Raw genomic sequence first — 20,397 nt, forward strand, 5'->3', positions numbered from 1 at the left:
CTACAGCAGTAATCCCAGTGAAAGGGGATACATGCAGAGAATGTGGGAACAATGGTTACTTCGAAACCCAACATCCAAGCTAACTAAGAAACAGCTACTAAGTCAGTGCTCAAATATCCGCAAGAGGAACTTACTGTCACAGTTGGAGATTGATGAGGTGCAACAGGACCAAGACCAAGACCCAGCACCTCACCCACGGTACAAGATGCTACATCAAGAGGGAGCCAGGATGACAGGTCATACGAGATTAGGTATCAAGCCCCAATAACAGAGCTGAACAAGAGAGCAACTGACCTGAGAGAGAAGATCATGACGTCCTGGGGGAACTCAACACCCTCCTGGCTGCCAAAGCGAAGTAATGACAAAGTACCATCGGAATCTCTACTGGAAGATGTGAACACAGCACTGCTAACAATCCCTACCAACACCATCACTGAGACCAATCAGCTGATATATGCAACAGCAACAGTCATCCTAGAGATGCTTGGCTACAAGATGAACAGCATGAGTAGCCGGAGTGACCAAGAACCTCCATGGAAAAGAAGGCGAGAGGCAAAAATCATGGCAACACGGAGAGAAGTCAGCTTCCTCGCAGAACTAAGCAGAGGGGTGAATCTCAAGAAAGAACTGCCCAAGAAATACAGAAAGCTGTCAATAACTGAGGCACTGGAGACTGCTAAGCAAAGACTCACAGCCCTAGCTACCCGCCGAAAGAGATACACGAGAGAAGTGGGCACCAGGAGAATAAGCAGGGTGTTCTCCAACAATCCAGCTAAGGTCTACTCTCAGTGGCAGGGTAGTAAGACCACAGCAGACCCACCCAGGGCTGAGACTGAGCAATACTGGAAGAGTATCTGGGAGAAAGATGTGTCACACAACACCAATGCCCAATGGTTGGCAGCCTTGCAGGCAGAGCACAGCAACCTCCCAGAACAAGACCCAGTAGTAATTACAACAGCAGATGTACAGGCAAGAGTGGCCAAAATGAAGAGCTGGACAGCTCCAGGGCCCGACAAGATTCACACCTACTGGCTTAAGAAGCTAACTGCACTCCATGAACGCCTTGCAGCACAAATGAACCAGCTGCTAATATCAGGGACCCACCCAGAGTGGCTAACCCAAGGTCGGACAGTCCTCATCATGAAGGACACCCAGAAGGGAACAATACCATCAAACTGCCGGCCTATAACCTGCCTCAGCACCACATGGAAACTCCTATCAGGCATCATAGCGGCCAAGATAAGTAGGCACATGGATCAGTACATGAGTGAAGCACAAAAAGGGATTGAGAATAACACCAGGGGGGCCAAACACCAGCTACTGGTTGACAGGTCAATCGCCCAAGACTGCAAGGCCCGCAGCACCAACCTGTGTACTGCCTGGATTGATTACAAGAAAGCCTATGACTCAATGCCACACACGTGGATACTGGAGTGCTTGAAACTCTACAACATCAACAAGACTCTAAGGAGCTTCATTCAGAACTCAATGGGGCTGTGGAAGACAAATCTAGAGGCCAACTCAAAGCCAGTGGCACAGGTTAGCATCAAATGCGGCATATACCAAGGCGATTCCCTGTCCCCGGTTCAAGAGCGGAACGACTGTCAGCCACCTCCTCTACATGGATGACATCAAACTGTATGCCAAGAATGAGCGTGATATCGACTCCCTGATTCACCTCACCAGGATATACAGCAATGACATCGGGATGTCATTCGGACTGGATAAGTGTGGACGAATGGTATCTAGAAGAGGGAAGGTGATCACAACTGAAGGAGTTGAATTGCCTGAAGGTAACATAACAGATGTGCAGGACAGCTACAAGTACCTGGGGATCCCACAGGTAAATGGTAACCATGAGGAGGCAGCTCGAAAGTCAGCCACAGCCAAATACCTACAGAGAGTAAGACAAGTCCTGAAGAGTCAGCTGAATGGCAAAAATAAGATCCAGGCCATAAACACCTATGCCCTACCAGTAATCAGATACCCTGCTGGCGTAATATCCTGGCCACTGGAAGAAATGCAAGCCACTGATATCAAGACAAGAAAGCTCCTTACAATGCACGGAGGGTTCTACCTAAGTCCAGCATACTGAGGCTATACACCAAGAGAAAGGAGGAAGGCCGAGCACTAGTGAGTGTCAGAACAACTATCCAGGAGGAAACCAAGAGCCTCCATGAGTATACCAAGAAGATGGCTCCCAGTGATGATCTGCTAAGTGAATGCCTCAGACATCAAAAGCCCAGTAAGGAGGAACCAGAGCAGCTATCATGGACAGATAAAGCCCTGCATGGCATGTACCACCGACAAATTGAAGAAGTGGCTGACATTGGAAAAACATACCAGTGGCTGGAAAAGGCCGGACTGAAGGACAGCACAGAGGCACTAATTATGGCTGCACAAGAACAGGCCCTTAACACAAGATCAATAGAGGCCGGGATCTACCACACCACACAAGACCCCAGGTGCAGACTGTGCAAAGAAGCCCCAGAGACAGTACAGCACATCACAGCAGGGTGTAAGATGCTGGCAGGCAAGGCATACATGGAACGGCACAACCAGGTAGTGGGCATCGTGTACAGGAACATATGTACCGAGTATGGACTGGAGGTCCCAGGGTCAAGATGGGAGACACCCCTAAAGGTGGTCGAGAACAATTGAGCCAAGATCCTGTGGGACTTCCAGATCCAGACTGACAAGCAGGTGATGGCCAATCAACCTGACATAGTGGTGGTGGATAAACAGCAGAAGACAGCTGTGGTGATAGATGTAGCAATCCCAAGTGATGGAACATCAGGATAAAGGAGCACGAGAAGCTGGAGAAGTACCAAGGGTTGAGGGAAGAGATAGAAAGAGTGTGGGGCATGAAAGCAACAGTGATACCAGTCGTGATTGGGACACTGGGAGCAGTAACCCCCAAGCTGGGAGGATGGCTCCAGCAGATACCAGGAACAACATCTGAAATCTCTGTTCAAAAGAGCGCAATCCTCGGAACAGCTAAGATCTTGCGCAGAACCCTCAAGCTCCCAGGCCTCTGGTAGAGGACCCGAGCTTGAAGGAGACAGACACAATACCGCCGGGGTGGCGAGAACACAATTTCTTGTATATATACATATGTATACATATATATATTTTAATTTTCTGGAGAAACTGAAGAAACAATGCGATGTAGTCATTATACACATTAGAAGAATGAATGGTTTTGTACTTCGTCGCTGCACGAAAGGGAAACCGCACAAAGTCACGTTGGACTACGTGAGATTTGGAAGAGTGAGGAGCCGATTGTCTGATGAAGAATCTTCTAGAAGAATCTTCTGCTTCAGAGCGACTCCACACACTAGAAGATCAGGAGAGGAAACTGGTGTGATCTGTCTTCTGTTGTCTTCTCGTGTGTGGTCTCTGAATCGGGGAAGATTGAAAAAAATCCTGTAGTGTGTACTGGCCTTTCGGTGGACTAGAGCCGTGATTGAGAGAACATCAGACAACAGAACATCTATCGTGGCTGATCCATTGATCTAATGAGACAGCCTGGACTCAATGGATGCAAACAGTTTCTAACTGGAAAAACCATGCCAATCTGCTTAAAAGGAGGTGAGATGGTTAAAACAGCTAAATTTCAAAACTCTCAACAAAAAATCTTGAAAGAAGGAACAAAACTGTTCGAATTAGTTTAAATGCAATAAAATGTTCAGTATTGTGAACTGTAGTTAAAATGTCATGAATGCATCATAAGATACAGATTGTGGGTCAAAACTGCATAAGAAACTTTTGAACAAACAAACTGCATTTGCCTCATTTGTGAGTCCAGACGAACTTAACTTGGAAGAAAGGGAAAAAAATGGCTCTTTTGGTCACAAAGGTTGCAGACCCCTGCCATGTGGATCTGTTGTGTTTTCTCTATAAAAGTGTTGGGAAATAACTATGTTGTAATTGGCACCAAATAAATAAAGCTGAATAAGATAAATCAGAATAGAAAATAGAAAGGAAAAGTCTGACTGGATGAGACTTTCTCAGATGTCATCATCCAGTAATCACATTACTTCCAATACGAGATGCGTACGTGATGCAAGAAGAAGGTTGCATATAGCATCTGAAGTCTGCAGAGGAGGAAGACTTCCAGTCTGCACGTTACCACAGACCTCAACAGGTTGTTATACTTTTCAGTGTTCAAAGTTCATTCTGGATGAATTCTCTTGTTTACTCCTCTGATGCTTTCAGGTCTTTTCTTTTCAATGTTTGATGCCTCTGATGTTTTAAGTTGTTGTTTTAACATTTTATTGTTTCTGCTGTTTTAACGTTTCTGATGTTTTTCACATAATTTTGATGTTTCTGACATTTCAATATGTTTCTGATGATTCACATATTTTCACGTTACAGATGTTTTCTCACATTTGATGGCGGATTGCAGCTTCGGATGTTTTCACCTTTCTGATGTTTCAAAACTTTCCTGATGCTTTTACAGGCTTGATGATTCAGATGCTTTTGGGTTTTTTCTTTTCACATTTCTGATGTTTTCACATATTGATATTTTGTCATGTTTTTCTTATTTCTGATGTGTTCACACACTTTGAACTTGACCTGTGTGTGTGTTCTTGCTCTGATCGAATGAGGACGTATCACATGAGCTCCTCTGGGTTTCGTTCTTGGTTCATTCAGAGCTGTTGAGAGATGTCTAATGTGTCGGTGCTCTCAGATGACCGGAGCTTGTTGGAGAGGGCGATGATCTTCTCCGTCACCACAGTGCCCTGCTGTGTCTTTCTCTTTGTGAACTGCACCATGTTGTTCTCTCTGAGGAGTAAAGCTGTGTTCAAGGACACGTGTCGTTATGTGCTCCTCTATAACCTGTTGTTGGCCGACACAATGCAGCTGGTTGTCAGTCAGGTACTCTACATCCTGGCTGTTTTAAGGCTCAGGCTCACCTATCCCTTGTGTGGATTTGTCATCACACTCAGCAGCATCATTATGAGAATCTCTCCTCTCACGTTGGTGGTCATGTCTTTTGACAGGTACGTGGCGGTGTGCTACCCTCTGCGGCATGCCACCATCGTGACCATGGGTAAAACCCGAGGAGCTATCTGTGTGATCTGGGCCATCAGCTCTGTCAATGTATTCTCTCATATCAGTTTGCTGAGGGTGAATCCTTTTGAGGGTCTGAACTCTCTGCAGATGGAGCACGTCTGTTCCATGGAGAACATGTTGCTGAGCCCTGTTGCTGCAATGTTCGATCAGGTTTATGAGTTCACTGTGTTCATCTCTGCCGGAGTCTCCATCTCTTTCTCCTACATTGGTGTTTTGGTTGCAGCCAGATCAGCTTCCACAGACAAAGTGTCAGCCCGTAAAGCTCATAAAACTCTGCTGCTGCAACCTGGTCCAGCTGGGCCTGATCCTGTCTCCACCATTGTCAAGCCTGTGATCATCCACATCTCACAGGCCATCGACATAATCACACTCGTGCGCAATCAGAATCATGCTCTATGTGTGCGTAATCATGGTTAGCCAAGTGTCTGAGTCCCCTCATCTACGGCCTCGGAGATCAGACCATCAGACCCGTCCTTCTCCACCACCTCTTCTGTCAGCTCACTACCATCTCTCTCCATCCGGGTGGCACCTCAGAGGCAGATGTCAAGTCACATGCAGACCATGTAGACACACAGGACTGCATGTCGCTACATGCAGATGCAAACACCAGAAACTGTTCATAGCTGTATGTCGATGTGTATAGCTTAGAACAGTTCAATGCAAATAATTGACAGATACATAAATCATATCCAGATGCATATGCCTACTTAAAGCTGCATACACACTATTACAAACAGATGCATGAAGATATGTACAGCTTTATGTGCCTATATAAAAGCACGTTATTCACATTTCTTCAAAAACCCCAGCTCTACTAGTAGAAAAAAAGTGAGGGGATTATATTAGAAGGGCGCAAATGTAACTGTACATTAAATTCAATATAAAGAAACAGGATAACTATGGTGTGGATCCTTTCAGCATCTACACAATTTGACTAATCAGGTACATGAGGTGAAGCATGTATTTCATGGACAAATCATACATGATAGGAATCTTGGATGTGATATAGATCATGCTGGGATCTTTTCATGTTGGTACAAAGAAACAAGAGACAAAGAGACCACCCATGGTGAATATGTGGCCAGCTGAGTCCCTCAGAGAACAAAGAGCAATGGCGTTTGTTCCCATGCGGTCAGCAGATGCGCAGCCACCAAATCTTCAGATCAAACCAGAACAAAAATCTTGGAAGGTGCCGAAGACGTCGAGCACCTTCCACATTTTGGACCAGAACCATTCACCGAGCAGGCCGAGGCTGAGCCTGGATCTGCATATCTTCTCCCCTTTGATGCATCTTCTTCCTGCTAGACCCACAGCGGATCAGCCGCTGTCGAGACTGCAGCCGCTGTGCATCCTGTCCCCCCTGCAGCCTGACGAGGATCTCCAGACCCGACTGGGACTGGATCTCACCCGCAGTTTATCTGCCATCCAAAGGACAAAGTTGGACCGTCTGCAGACGCACTTTGCTGTGCCTTCAAGCTCCCTCCCTCCCCACGGAACAGCGATCACTGCTGCAGGATCATTCCATTGTACGAAGTGTGTTTGGCAAGGCATTAGTTAGTTGTGTGATTAATGTTTGTGATTGCTGGACTCAGAAACTGTAAGTTTATTCTGCTGCACTTTGTTAATTGATCATTATACCATCTGTGCTCAGTGAGCACCACGTGCAGGAGCGCACACACTAGCGCACTGCAGATGTCCCCGTGAGCTGCAGAGCAGGCAGAGTTCCACGCTCACCTCTTCTGTGTGTGACAGCAGCTTTGATGCTAGTTTTCCTCTTATTCTATTCCCCTTTCCCTTTTCTCGACTAAACCCGGGTTAAAAATTGGTGCCGACAGTTCGTCGACAGCATGCGTGTGTCTGACCGCATCCACCCTGCTGCGCACACATACATGTCCGCATGGCCATCCACCCAGGAGGGGGGGGCATTCGTGAGGAGGAGTAAGCTGCTCCTTTCTCCCTCTGCTCCACCTGGATAGTGACTCAGATGGATTGACCAACACACACACACACCACCCACACACACACACACACACCACACCACACACACCACACACAGTCTCGTATTTCTATCCTTGTGGGGACCTTCCCATTGACTCCAATTCATGTCTAGCCCCTAACCCTGACCCTTACCCTAACCCTAACCCACACCACAACAAAGCCTAACCCCTAAAGAAATGTTTTTGCACTTTTACTTTTTTCAGTACCACAACATGGTCAAGGAAACACTGTTTCTCCTACTTAGGACCCGGAAAAAGGTCCCCACAAGGCACGTCGTTCCACGTTTTGCTATCCTTGTGGGGACATTTGGCCCCGACAAGGATAGAAATAAGAGAACACACACACCACACACCACACACACAACCACACACACACACACACACACACACACACACACACACACACACACACACACACACACACACTCTGATTCGATTGTTCGTACATTCTTAGACGTGTTAATTCAAAAAGACTTTTTTAATAAACGCTCATTAACTGAACTGGATGATTCATGACAATTTTTGGTGTATTTGAGACAAGTTCCGGGTTGTAACAGCTCAGTGCCGATATTATGCTTCTATGATAATTTAAGCAGCGGTTCATCCTAAAGATTAACAAGTTTAAATCATTTTCCCTTTTTTGAAACTGAACTTTAATTGTTTAAATCATTCTGTGATTTATTCATTCCCAAACAACTGATTATATGACATTATTAATGATTAAATAAGAATTTATTCCTATTGATGATTGATTTTGGATAAATTACTTTTGTGTTTGACTTTGTCCAATTTATTATCCTGTAATTGGTTGCTATTAGTGACTCACGTGACTCACAGTTTATCTGTAATTATTAATTAGCAAATGACAATATCCTCCAATTTTTTATTTCAGAAAATTACATTAAAGTGATCAGTTACCTTCGTTAATCCATACTTCAGTAATTTTATACTAATTATCACAACATAAGCTCAAACAAATGCCCAAATGGTTATAAATATGATGAAAGAACTCAGTCTGGTGGATGTTTGGGGACATCTCCATCCTAATGAGAGACATTTCACCTTTATGTCTCAGGTACACAAGAGGTACTGGAGGACAGACCTGCTTGCATGTCAAAAAGTGACTTGAATTGAATAAATGAGCGCACAATTTTACCAATCCGAATATCAGACTATGGCACAGTTACTATGAAAATCAATCTGGGGTTACACAATCATTTTAGACACTGGATACTCGATGTCTCACTACTAACTGACTCAAACATCAAGCGAGAAACACAAGGTTCATATCTGAGTACTTGGACATAAACGAGAATGGTAATGTCCACTCCCTCAGGGTATGGGAGTTCCAGCAAGGGCACGAGTGAGAGGGGGAAATCATTAGCCTAGAACAAAGAAACAAAGGCTTGCGGAGAAACAAGAATTAGAATCTGAATTAAAAAAAAAAAAAACATGGGTCCAAAGACAAAATTCAATGAATCCAGGAATTATTTGGATGGAGCTCTGACATACATATAAGGCTGAGGAAGCTGTGAGATACATTTATTGGAAATATAAAATGAGGAATAAAGCAAATCAACTTCTGACATTTCAGCTTGATCAGGATGTACAGCTCCAAAATCAATAATCCTGAAACTATTGTTGAGACACACCTCATCAAAATTTCAAAATATCAAAATATCAAGCAAACCATTTGCACATATTATAAAGAACCACGTCAGGCTTAGAACTATGGTTTAAGGCAGAAAAATTTTTAGGATTTTTTTCAAGACCATTAAAAATGAACAAAACATCATAGAAAGAAACAGTAATCTTATTAAAACGGACCACAGTATTTGAAATTAAAGAAAGCATCACAAAATCAAAGCAACAAAACACCAGAAACAGATGGGTTCCCAGTCAGCACTGGCCAGTGATGATTGTAACATGACAAATTGTCTGTTTAGGTGCACTCTCTCAGTTAACTGAACACAGGTGAATTTACTGCCATCAAATGATCTTACTTTAACACTACTTAAATTATATAATTATGTCATAAAACCGAGAAAGCCCACAAAATCTCAGCTGGAGGCCATACTAACAGTCATCAGTAAGGAGTGGAAGGACCTCACACAATGTAAGGTATGGTATGCATTTATTTGTCAGGGACAGTGCACAACAAAACATTAACCATAAGAGGAGAAATTATTGGTGCTCGATTATAGCCGAATGCTAATTTGCACCAGTAGTCCCTGGGTAGGTTGATGTTTAACAGAGAGACATTTAGAGTTAGATTACAATGACCAAAAGAAAAAAAAAAACTGTTAAATGAAAACATGTTTTGAGCAATCTTTCTGCACACCCATATACCCAATCACTCCCTCATTCACTGTCTTTCAGATCACCAGTCTCTGTCACTCACAACACTACAGCGCTAATGTACACATATTTGTTTTGAGAGCAGCCATTTCTTTGTCAGACGTGCAAAAGTGGGAAATTCTGTGCAAGTCAAGATCTCAATTGGTAGTTTATTCCAATGTTTTATGGTCACATATGAGAAGGCTGCTCTGGCTAAAGCCGTATTATTGTTAGAGACATGACATTCTCCTCTAGAAGAGGAGCGCGTAACTCTTTTTGATATTTCTGATGTTAAACAGATGAAACTTCTCAGAGGTGGAGCCATACCATGAAGTACCTTAAACAGTAAACAGAGATTTGTAAAGATAATTAAGTTTTCAAAACTTAAAGGAGCACAGGCAGTTTGCTCGTTTTTATGCGAAACTCCGACCCCTGCAGGCCTTAGGCGTAACTGTAGCTTAGTGAAAAGCTTGTGTCTGTGGCTTGTGCCCATGTACGTGCACAGAAGAGGGGAACTCCTTCCTCGCTCTTTAGCAGCGCTCGAGTAAAAGGTAAGTTTCTTTGGCCTTGTGGGGTCTGTGCTGGAGCTGTGGCAGTACTGGAAGCCGGTCTTTTCTTACTTTCTGGAAGCTCCATCCTCAGTACTGCTCAGTTGTTGCTGCTAAGCGTCTGACGGAGTAATGGCGGACAAAACAAAACTTAAGGATTACCAGGCCAGCGGGAGCGCGCATTACGTCAGGCTCAGAGCGATTCGTACCCGAATCACTCATATTGCTGTGCCTTCAGTGCCCTGAACAGGAAAATAGGAGCGACTGCGATCTTGCAAAAATAGCTCTTGCTGCCCATCAGGCAAAGGTGAAAACGTGTGTGGGTGTGAATAATTGATAATTTAATATTGAAAAACTGCTCTATACCCCTTTAAGATCTTGTATTTAGTAAGAATAGAGCAATGGTGAAATCGTCGAGGTTTCTTATGATGAATCTTGACCGCTTGTTTATATAATGATTCAAGGGGTTCCAACATTGTTTTGCACGCCTGAGACCAGGATGTTTTACAATACATAAAACGTGACATAATCATAGAATTTAGATACATGAATGAAGCCTCATTACTCAGTGACCCTCTGATGTACTTATAGTTTGAGAGAATAAATTTGAGGGAGTTGCAGAGTTTCTTTGTATGACTTTTAAATGTTAATTTTGAGTCCAGAGTAATTCCTAAATATTTAAAATCATTAACCATTTTTATTTTACTTTCATTAATAAAAATATTTGGAGGATCTTTTAAATTACGGTTATTTGTAAAATACATGGCAACGGTCTTGTCAACGTTAAGCGTTAGACAAGAACTCTGAAGCCAAGTCGCAACTCTTTGCATCTCTGCAGTCAGTCTCGTGGCAACCTCAGTTTCTATTTTGCCCATGACGTGAACAAGACAGTGTCATCAGCATACATTATAATCTTTACACCACACACAGAAGGAAGGTCGTTATGAACAAACTGAAAAGTGCGGGCCCAAGGATTGAGCCTTGTGGGACACCGACAGTACAGTTTTCAAGAGAGGATAGGGTATTATTCACTCTGACACATTGTTGTCTACTATGCAGGTATGATGCAAACCAGTTATTGTATGCTGGCACAGTCCAAAGTGCGTTAATTTAGTGAGGAGGATGTTGTGGTTTACTGTGTCGAACGCCTTCCGCAAGTCAAGGAAAACTGCTCCAACTACCCCTCCTTGGTCTAGACTTGATTTAATTTCTTCCAGGAAATACCCACAATGTACATGTAGCAGCTACCATCCAATAAGCCTGCTCTGTGTAGATTCTAAAACCTTAACTTATATTCTGGCTTCTGGAATCCAAAGAAATATACAGTGGTATGAAAAAGTATCTGAACCTTTTGGAATTTCTCACATTTCTGCATAAAATCTCCATCAAATGTGATCTGATCTTTGTCAAAATCACACAGATGAAAAAACAGTGTCTGCTTCAACTACCAAACATTTACAGGTTTTCATATTTTAATGAGGATAGCATGCAAACAATGACATAAGGGGGAGGAATAAGTAACTGAACCATCACATTTAATATTTTGTGGCCCCCCCTTTGGCAGCAATAACTTCAACCAGACACTTCCTGTAGCTGCATCACAATGGGCCACGAAGACTTTGGGTGTTTTTCGGCGCGCAGTCACCCGCTAGTGAAGCGGTTTCTGCTAGGGGCGTGTCGGCTGAGGCCTCCCCCAAGGCATGCAGTTCCCCCGTGGGACCTCCACACAGTGCTGGATGGTCTGAGGGGGCCTCCTTTCTAGCCTGTGGAACAAGCGGACTTCCGCTTTCTCTCCTTCACGGCTGCCCTTCTTTTGGCTCTGGCCTCTGCCAAAAGGGTTGGAGATCTCTGCGCCCTGTCGGTTCATCCCTCCTGCGTGGCCTTCAGTCTAGGACGGAGGACTGGTTCACCTTTGGCCTAACCCGGCTTTTCATCCCAAGGTGATCACTTCGGACTTTCGGTCGAGAGTGATCTGGATCAGGGCACTTTGCTCCTCACCTGGCTCGTCAGTGGACGATCCACGCTGAGGTTGTTGTGTCCGGTCAGGGCTCTGCGTTGCCTAAGTGGAGCGCAGTTTCTGCACTACAGACCAGGGGCCTCACCTATAAACCCTGCGGGAAAATCTGACAATAATGGTGCGTGGGAACGCAACGCAACTTCTGTCCGCAAAAAAATCGGGAGCCAAAAAAAGTGCGCCGCACAGCTGTTCGCCAATTTCCAAGTCACGGTTTCAAATCCTGCGGAGAACGTGTCGGTGGCCGATCACACCCACAATCCTGCCCAACTCCACCCTTGGCACCATATATGGTATGCAAATGAGTCATTAATGAAATTGGGTATATTAGACGGTGAGGCGCACGCGCGGAGCCTGCGATAACCGCGGATCAGGGCGATGAAGTGTCGGAAAATTAGATTTTAATGACAGTCGGGCGGGTTGTGTTGAAGCATTCAATAAAAAAAAAAGCAACATTTTAAATCTTATTCCAAACATAAGAAACGAACGAAAACGATAGAAAACACTTTATGATTCAGCCAAATGAGCAAAAGTGTGCATAATCATGGCATTTACAATTTAATCGCACATTCAGCAGAAAACAACGCAGCTTTTCCTTTTCAAGGCGATCAGCGTCTCGCTGCAGAACACAAGTGTCGCCGGCAGGTGAGACGCGCCGCATGCAGGCGGTGGATCTGCTGCTGTGGAGGGCTGAGGTGATGCTGCTGCCGTTATTGGTGAGGTGGAGAGCCGGTCTGCTGTCCTCTCTGGAGGACACAGCAGTGGAGGGACAGAGTGGGAGCAGGTTGACCACAACGTGGTCAGAGCCATCGGGCCACTACTGCTGAAGTGAAAGAAGTGGTCCGACTTGAAGGTGAGTTGTCATAATTCATAGAGTCTCAACATTGCGGAAACACCTTTAAAAAAAAAGGGAAAAAAAACTTAACATAAAAATGTAGTGGAAATGGTTGCACAATACGATTGTGCGTCCAGGCATTATCTAAATTGTTTTGCCTCTGGAGTCAGCAGGATTTAATGCGCTGCAGCACATAGAGGCTGTGAAACCCGGGATGATTCGGGGTTCGGACGTCAGATGGCTAAATAGCAAACATTTTTTGTGTCAATTTGCCATTTAATTGTGAACACTTTGAAGTGTGTATCATGAGAAAAATTGTCATACAAGGGACAGTCGGTATTTGTAAGTGCAGAGACAAAGACATTGTACATGTTCATATGTGATGTGTCTGATTGCTCCCTGTGAATTATTTATTTTGTGTTTATTTTAGAAGATGCAGAAAGGAGATGGTACAGGATGGAAACATTCCAAAGCGCACTGAACATGACTTCCTCAAAGTGTCTCCCCTCATGTGCTCATCACCACTCACTGTCTGTCTTAATGTATATTTAAATTATATCGAACTTATGTCTGTTATTTATTTCGTTATATCTGTCTTGGATCTTGGTGTAAATTATGTTTGATTTATATCTGTCGGCTTCTATTATTTAATTAAATGTGTCTTCCGATTTATTTCCGTTATATTTAATTCAACTTAAATAATTAGTTGTGTCGGTCAGTATATTCCTGTTATGCAATTATATCTAATTTTACATACAAACTATATTTAACTTTTCCTTGTATGGTTGGGCTTTGTATTTTTCTACTTTTCTTTCTACGTTTCTTGCCGCTGCAGCCCTGCAGTTTCCCCATGCGGGACAAATAAAGGCTTTTCAATTCCGTTTCCTTCTGCGTCGTCTCCACGTAGTTTTTCTGAATTGTGCGGTCCCGTACGGCACCTATTTTGTTGGCGGTGAGGACCGCAAAGTCACGCGCATTTTTCCCTTCGCAAAATGTATATAGGTACCTGCTTTGGCGCAGAGGGGCGGCACCGCAAGGTTTGGGGCTCGTTTTGTGCGCCGCAAGCTTTATAGGTAAGGCCCAGTTTGTGAGATTTGGAGCCAGGGGTCATGGCGCCCGCTGTCCTCCCAGCGCCTTGCTCACTGGGTCGGTTGCCTATGAGGCTCGGACCCGCCCGCCGCTGGCGGTGGTTCACGCTCATTCGACACGTGGTGTCGCCGCTTCTGTGGCCGTGTGCAGAGGTGTCGTGGTGGGTGACATCTGCCAGGCCGCCTCTTGGCCCTCTGGGTCTACTTTTGTGTGCTCCTACCTGATGGATATGTGCACCGACTCTGTGGCCATGTCAGTTTCAGCGAGAACAGGAGTTCTGTTGCTGATTGTGTTTGGTTCTGGACCTGTCTGGCTGCTGCCTCCCTGGGGGATGCAGGCCGTGTGTGGTCTTGTTGCCTGTCGTGGTGACTCTGGGGAGTCCTGGCTGGCGTCTGTGTGCTGTTGTGTTACGGTGGTTGTCAGACACATTGGGGGTCAGTGCCTCGGTGCGAGGCTGCTTGCCTCAGGTGTCTTGGAGGTTTTGGTGTGGCGGTACAGGGCGTATTGCCTGCCTGCTTCCTTTTTACGCGCCAATCTTGTCAGCCTGTCCAGCTGGGGGTACATTTATCCCTACGGCCTCCACCTTGGTAGTGTACCAATAGGGAAGCCCTTAGGTGGGCTCAGCACTACATGAAGTAAAATTATAGTTACTAAACGTAACTAAAGTTCTGCGAGTGTGTGCGTGCCCACCTACCTGCAATCCCAGCTGGCCTGCTTCCGTTTCTCCTGGGCTGCACAGAAGAAGAAATTTATGCTCACTCAAGCTGCTTATAACCCCTTGATGAGGAGCAGGGCAGTGTGCCAGCGTGCGAGTGGGAATGGTGCATCAGTTTTTTGATTTGTCTCAGTGTCTGGCTGGCGTTAAGGAGAGTACCAATAGCGAAGCCAGTAGGTGGGCACGCACACAACTGTAGAACTGTAGTTACATTTATCAACTATAATTTGCTACATGTTTCAGGCTCTTTTCCTTTGTTTTTCTTTCTTTTTTTTTTTTTTCTTTACCTATCCTGTCCAGCACAGAAGCAGCAGAATGGAAGTCTGGCTGCTGTTATGTGCTCGACAGATTTGCTTTTCCAAGAGGAACTTATAAGTATAAAGCTCCTCTTGTTAACATCTGCTCTTTGTTTTAATACATTTATTTTATTTAGGGGCGACAGTAGCTCAGTTGGTAGAGCAGGTCGTCTTATAACCGGAAGGTTGGCGGTTCGATCCCCGCTCCCGCAGGCGTAAAACTGTCGTTGTGTCCTTGGGCAAGACACTTCACCCACCTTGCCTTGTATGAAAGTTGTGAGAGTGAATGGTTGGTGGTGGTCGGAGGGGCCAATGGCGCAGATTGGCAGCCTTGCTTCCGTCAGTCTGCCCCAGGGCAGCTGTGGCTACAGTAGTAGCTTACCACCACCTGGTATGGTGTGAATGAATAATGCTATGTAAAAGTGTCTTTGAGTGTCCTGAAAAGCGCTATATAAAACCAATGCATTATTATTATTTATTTTGAGTGCTGATACATAACATTGCTGGACCTGACAGGGGGACTTAAAGAGAGAGAAACAGAAAGTGAAAGAAAAACAAGTAAACAGACAAGCTAACAACAAGGGGGTGAAAAGAAGAGAAGGAAGAGAGTGCAAGGATACGACAGTAATTTTTTTTTTTTTTTACTCCAGACAATCGGCTACTGCACCTGCATAAAGATATGACAGAGAGCACCTTATGGACTTTTGTTGGAGAATACAGCTGGTAGCAAAGTGGGATGTGCAAAATGAGGATCCAGGTATGAAATTACACCAGAACATCAGGAGAGGAATTATACAGATCAATGTTAGTCTAACCCACCACAAGAAAACAAAGTAACTGAGTCCACAGGGAGAATGTGAAGAGTGATTAAAGATCATTGTGACCATGAAAATGTGATATATGCATATATGACCTCTGACCCTTGAGGAGACCAGAAGCAGGCCAGAGAGGCCCTCAGTGCCCAGATAACCTGTGGCCATCCCAGACCCAGGATCTGAACCACTCCCCCAGGCAGAAGTGTAAGCGCCGGTCCAGAAGAGGGCAGAGGAAAGCCCTGACCCCCGATGGTCCTGGGGCCCGGGCGCCCAGGGCCCAAGAGCCCAAGAGCAACTACCCCCCCCCCCTCCCCCACTGAGGCAGAAGGCCATGATTATAGCCAGGAGAACTGGCCCACACAGGTGGCTACCCACCCCAGGCCCAGTGCTCCAGCCACGTACCCCGAGATCCCAGGCATCACAGCATCCAGTCGTCCTGTTCCCGGCAGACAAGCGCGCAGTTTTCCCCTAGCCTAGTACCCTTGTCCCCGAGCCTAGTGCTCCTGTCACCTAGCCGAACGCTCTCTTTCCCTAGCGTCCCCTAGCTGAGCATCCTTGCCCCCTGACTTAGCCCCATTAGATTCTAGTTACCTGTTCCCTAGCCTGGCTACCCCTGCCAGAGTCATTCCTGCCAGTGCTGTTCCTGACAGTGCACTTCTTAGCATCTCCGAGGAGGCTCAGGAGAATGATGGCGGTGAGGACCCATTTTTTGGAGTCTTGGAGGAGGTCCAGGGGAATGATGGTGGCAAGGGCATCCTTGGCATCCTAAAAATTCCTGTTCGCTATACTTCTCATTTGATTAATAAGGTGAAGAGCTCATTACACGTTGTCCTGGGTTTGCCTGTGCATCACAAAGCCCATCCGATCTGAACCTATGAGATCTGGGATCATATCCTCCATTCATTTTGCTAATATTGATGCATATTGATGCATACAATCTGTAATTTATGTTTAGTACTGATATAGGTCTTGCACAAGCTACAATCTGTTTTCTACTTTCCTGGTTTGGGAATCACTGTAATTATAGCCTGTCTCCAGGAAAGTGGTTTCTCCACCCCTGAGGACATGATCAAAGTCATTCATCATTTTTCAATTGGTGCAAGGGTTTTCCTAAAGGTTTTGTTTTTTACCGTGCCACTGGAAAGCCATCAGTTCTTGGCATTTTACCTGTTTTCAATCTCATTATGGCTTTATTTATTTTTTCAGCTGTTGTGTCTTGAGTCTTTATTTTATTCTGCTCCAGTCCTATTGATGGTGTAGGGATGATAAAAAAAACCTGATACAACTTATTTTTTTGTTTCTATAATTTGAACTGAATTAATGAATTATGCCATTAGTTGTCCCACAAGGGGAAATTGCATTTCTGCCCCGATAGCCCTTTACAGGCGCCTGACATTGGCGAAAAAAACAGAGGGGGGCAGAGGGGAATCAAAAAAGTTACATCATTATAGACTGTGCTTCCTGGGGGAAACAAAGTTAGGACGAAGGACCAAAAAACAAACCTGCACGCACAAACAGCAAAGACATAAGGCAGTTGCATCAGTTCAGCAGGTCAGCCTTTGTAGCTTCCTCAGCGCTCCAGGTCAACTCCACTGTTCGTCAGCAGAAGGGTGGGGGAGGCGGTTGGTTCGGGGGTACGGGGACATCATGGGTGCAGGTGTGAGGCTATCAGTTCATCAGTCCATGTATGTGTGTGTAGTTTGGCCTGTCCCTCTCCGCATTCAGTTCGTAGTGACCCACTCGCAGAAGGTAGTCGCTGTGGAAACGCCTCGACGGAAGCAGTCCAGAGGTGAGGCGAGGTGGATTGTGAGAGCGAGATGAAGGTCATCGATAGGTAAGCAATCTCTGGGTTTAAGTCTTCCAGGAGGTTTGTTTTGAATTCCAAGGGGCGCTGGATGCAATCAGTAGATATCTTGTTTTGGTGTGGAAGGAGAAGTTTGACCTGCCTCTGCTTGGTTCTCAACTTTTTTCAGACAAAAGCTGAGTTTAACCCTCTCGGTGATGGTGACAACCAACTTGCTTCTCAATCGTGCATAACCCCAAATTGTCCAGCTTTCGAAAGAGTTTGCACAAACGCCCAGCCTCAGCTTTTGCCCGTTGATTTGAAAAGACCGTCATCCCTTTGATGTCTTTTTTGGTGGCGGTCTTCTTAATCCTCCAGAAGATCAGGTCACAGCACAAGCCAATCAGCCACAGGCCTGTCGTCATAAATCCGAAAATGCTAACATTTCCCATGTCCTCCATGGACAGCGGTGCCAGGCATGTGTTAAGGTGCGTTCACACCGGACACGTTGCAAGCGTCACGGGCGTCACAGACGCCTCAAAGTTGATGCGTGTAAAGTGTGGAATTCGACGCGTGTTCAAATTACACATGACGCTTGCAACGCGCGGCAGCTCATTGGCGGGAGTGGGAGGAGCTTCTGTGTCCTGTCTTCATGTTGACAATGGTGGATCCCATCGAGACACTGGCTTGGCTTTATTTAATAAAGAAAGCCAGAAAACGGCGTCGTCAGGCGCCTGTGCGACGTTTTTGGGTTCATCCCATCCTGCAGCGGCGTTCGCAATTTGGCGAATTTCACCATTTGCTCCAGGAGCTGCGTGAGGATGAGATTCGCTTTCAGCGGTACTTCCGCCTCTCCCGGGCCCAGTTTGACTACCGTCTGGCCCGCATCAGCGCTCTAGAGATGCGCGGATTGCGGTTGCACCCGCGGAGCCCGCAGATAACCGCGCATCGAACGGATGACGTGTCGAAAACTTAAGATTTTAATTGCAATCGGGCGGGTTGCGGTTTAAGCACTCAAATAAAAAAAAAAGCAACTTCAACACACTTAAACACTATTCTGCGGATGCCGGGCGGGTTCGGTTTTGAAAATTGAGTAAAAAAAATCATTTGGGCGGATAGCGGGCGAATGGAAAAATGAGCCATCTGCGCATCTCTACAGCGCTCAGAGTGCTCGTCTGTGATTGGATGACGCTCGGCGTTGACGCTTCCAAAGTTCAATTTTCCCAACTTCAGGCGTTGACGCCTGCAACGTGTGAACGCGTGTGACGCACGTGACGAGCGTCGCCAACGCTCGAAAAGCTCGGAAAGCGCCGCTCGAAAAGCGCCTGACGCGCGTCAGGTCCGTTGAAGCTCGTCTACCATAGACTTTGAATGTAAAAGCAACGCCCGTGACGCTTGCAACGCGTCCGGTGTGAACGCACCTTTACCCCTCCACTTGCCCCAGGCGTCGATCACATACCCGGCATGCCAGACCCCGTCCGGCCAGGCAGGATCCCCCGCTCCTGTGCTCTTCATTGAAATTATCGTATCAATTCCGTTGACACACCAGCTGATCAATTCCATGGTTGATATTTTGATTAGTTCGAAAAACCAAGTCGAGTGATTGCTCCAGTCAAGCAGACGAGACAAAGGCAGCAGCAGCAGAGAAAATAGAGCGGGAGACGCAAAGTAGGAAGCGATACAAAAAGCATCCGCCTCCCCCGAGAGACAAGCAAGAATGATTTAATTTGGTTTAAGATATTAATACCATTATAATTTATGTGTCTCATTGCCAGTAGTTTCATTTCAGCAGTCAGTTCCTTAATTTACTTCTCCTCTTTATTCTCACCACAACATAAGTTGGACCCCGATTACAACCTTGGCGACGTCCCATAATGTACAGTGAGACACTGTCTCTCTGTCATTAAACAACACATACTCCTTGTTCCTCAATGTATTTTAGCATTGGGAGCCACCTAAGAGGCTAGTATTTAGTCTCCACAGAGTCTCTTTGGGTCTGTTATCTAAATTCAGTTTCAAGTACACCTCAGCATGGTCAGAGATAGAAGAAATAATCAATTCTTGAGTACATCTAATGTGAGGGAGAGAAGAAACTATTTGCACTTATCAGTTGGGTGCAATTCTCTCCATACAAGCATTTTTTTAGTGTATATAGCTTCAGGTTTTTTTTGCTTTTTGTTCCACTTGTAGAGTCCAAGGTGGGGTGTAGATTAATAGTCCAGTCCCCAGCACATATCAGCACAGTGATTAAGATGTTAAACACCTTTTGAATAGTTATTTTATGAGTTATGGTCCACAAAAATGCAATAATGTCACTTCCTTATTGTCAATGAAACCTTTTACTGGTATCGTTCATATTTATCAATAATTTCAGAATAGAACTGGCAATTTGTTATGTTTGAAATTAATGTTGCTATACCCCTTATATTTCTCTTCTCAAATGAGGAATATAACCAGAGTGTATTGCTCTTATAATTATTGTTTAAAGATTTTGATTGTTTTGGGAAACATTCGTCTCTGCTCTGTGTTTCAAAACTTTCTTGACTTTTTTTCTGAATTCTTGGGGTGAAATTCCCTCGTGCAGTGTTGTTGTACTGGAAAACTCAAAATAACAAAAGCATGACTCAGGGGCACAGATAGAAAGGAAGAAACACTCCTCAAAGCAAAGGGCTTAAACAGAACTGTGGTCACAATAATATGAGAAGTATGAAGCAGAAAGTCAAATATTCTGTCACTGTCTCCATCTAGTGAGGAGAACACAGCAGGAAGAGAAGTGGAAGGTACAGGACAGGTCTGTTTGTCCATCAATAGGGTTGACATGAAGACTGGACGGGGCTTTCTGAGATGACATCATCCAGTAATCACATTACTTCCTGATCTGGCATATGA

At 45.2% G+C, this 20,397-nt stretch overlaps 1 protein-coding gene across 1 annotated transcript; it reads left to right on the forward strand.

Moving 5' to 3' along the window:
- Positions 1-4,668: 4,668 nt before the first annotated feature.
- On the forward strand, positions 4,669-9,858 carry LOC115395785 (odorant receptor 131-2-like). The gene is made up of 4 exons (XM_030101429.1): positions 4,669-5,455; positions 5,497-5,626; positions 6,385-6,516; positions 9,852-9,858. The coding sequence occupies exons 1-4, from the start codon at positions 4,669-4,671 to the stop codon at positions 9,856-9,858; spliced, it is 1,056 nt and encodes a 351-aa protein (XP_029957289.1).
- The last annotated feature ends 10,539 nt before the right edge of the window (positions 9,859-20,397 follow it).

This window comes from Salarias fasciatus, chromosome 10 (genome assembly GCF_902148845.1).
Source record: "Salarias fasciatus chromosome 10, fSalaFa1.1, whole genome shotgun sequence".
Classification (NCBI taxonomy): Eukaryota; Metazoa; Chordata; class Actinopteri; order Blenniiformes; family Blenniidae; genus Salarias; species Salarias fasciatus.

What these genes read in the sequence shown, in the direction of transcription:
- LOC115395785 (XM_030101429.1), top strand. Translation starts at nt 4,669, where the DNA reads ATGTCTAATGTGTCGGTGCTCTCAGATGACCGGAGCTTGTTGGAGAGG. An exon ending in CGACATAATCACACTCGTGC is followed by an intron (nt 5,456 to 5,496) that starts GCAATCAGAATC and finishes AATCATGGTTAG; the next exon opens with CCAAGTGTCTGAGTCCCCTC. An exon ending in ACCTCAGAGGCAGATGTCAA is followed by an intron (nt 5,627 to 6,384) that starts GTCACATGCAGA and finishes TCTTCCTGCTAG; the next exon opens with ACCCACAGCGGATCAGCCGC.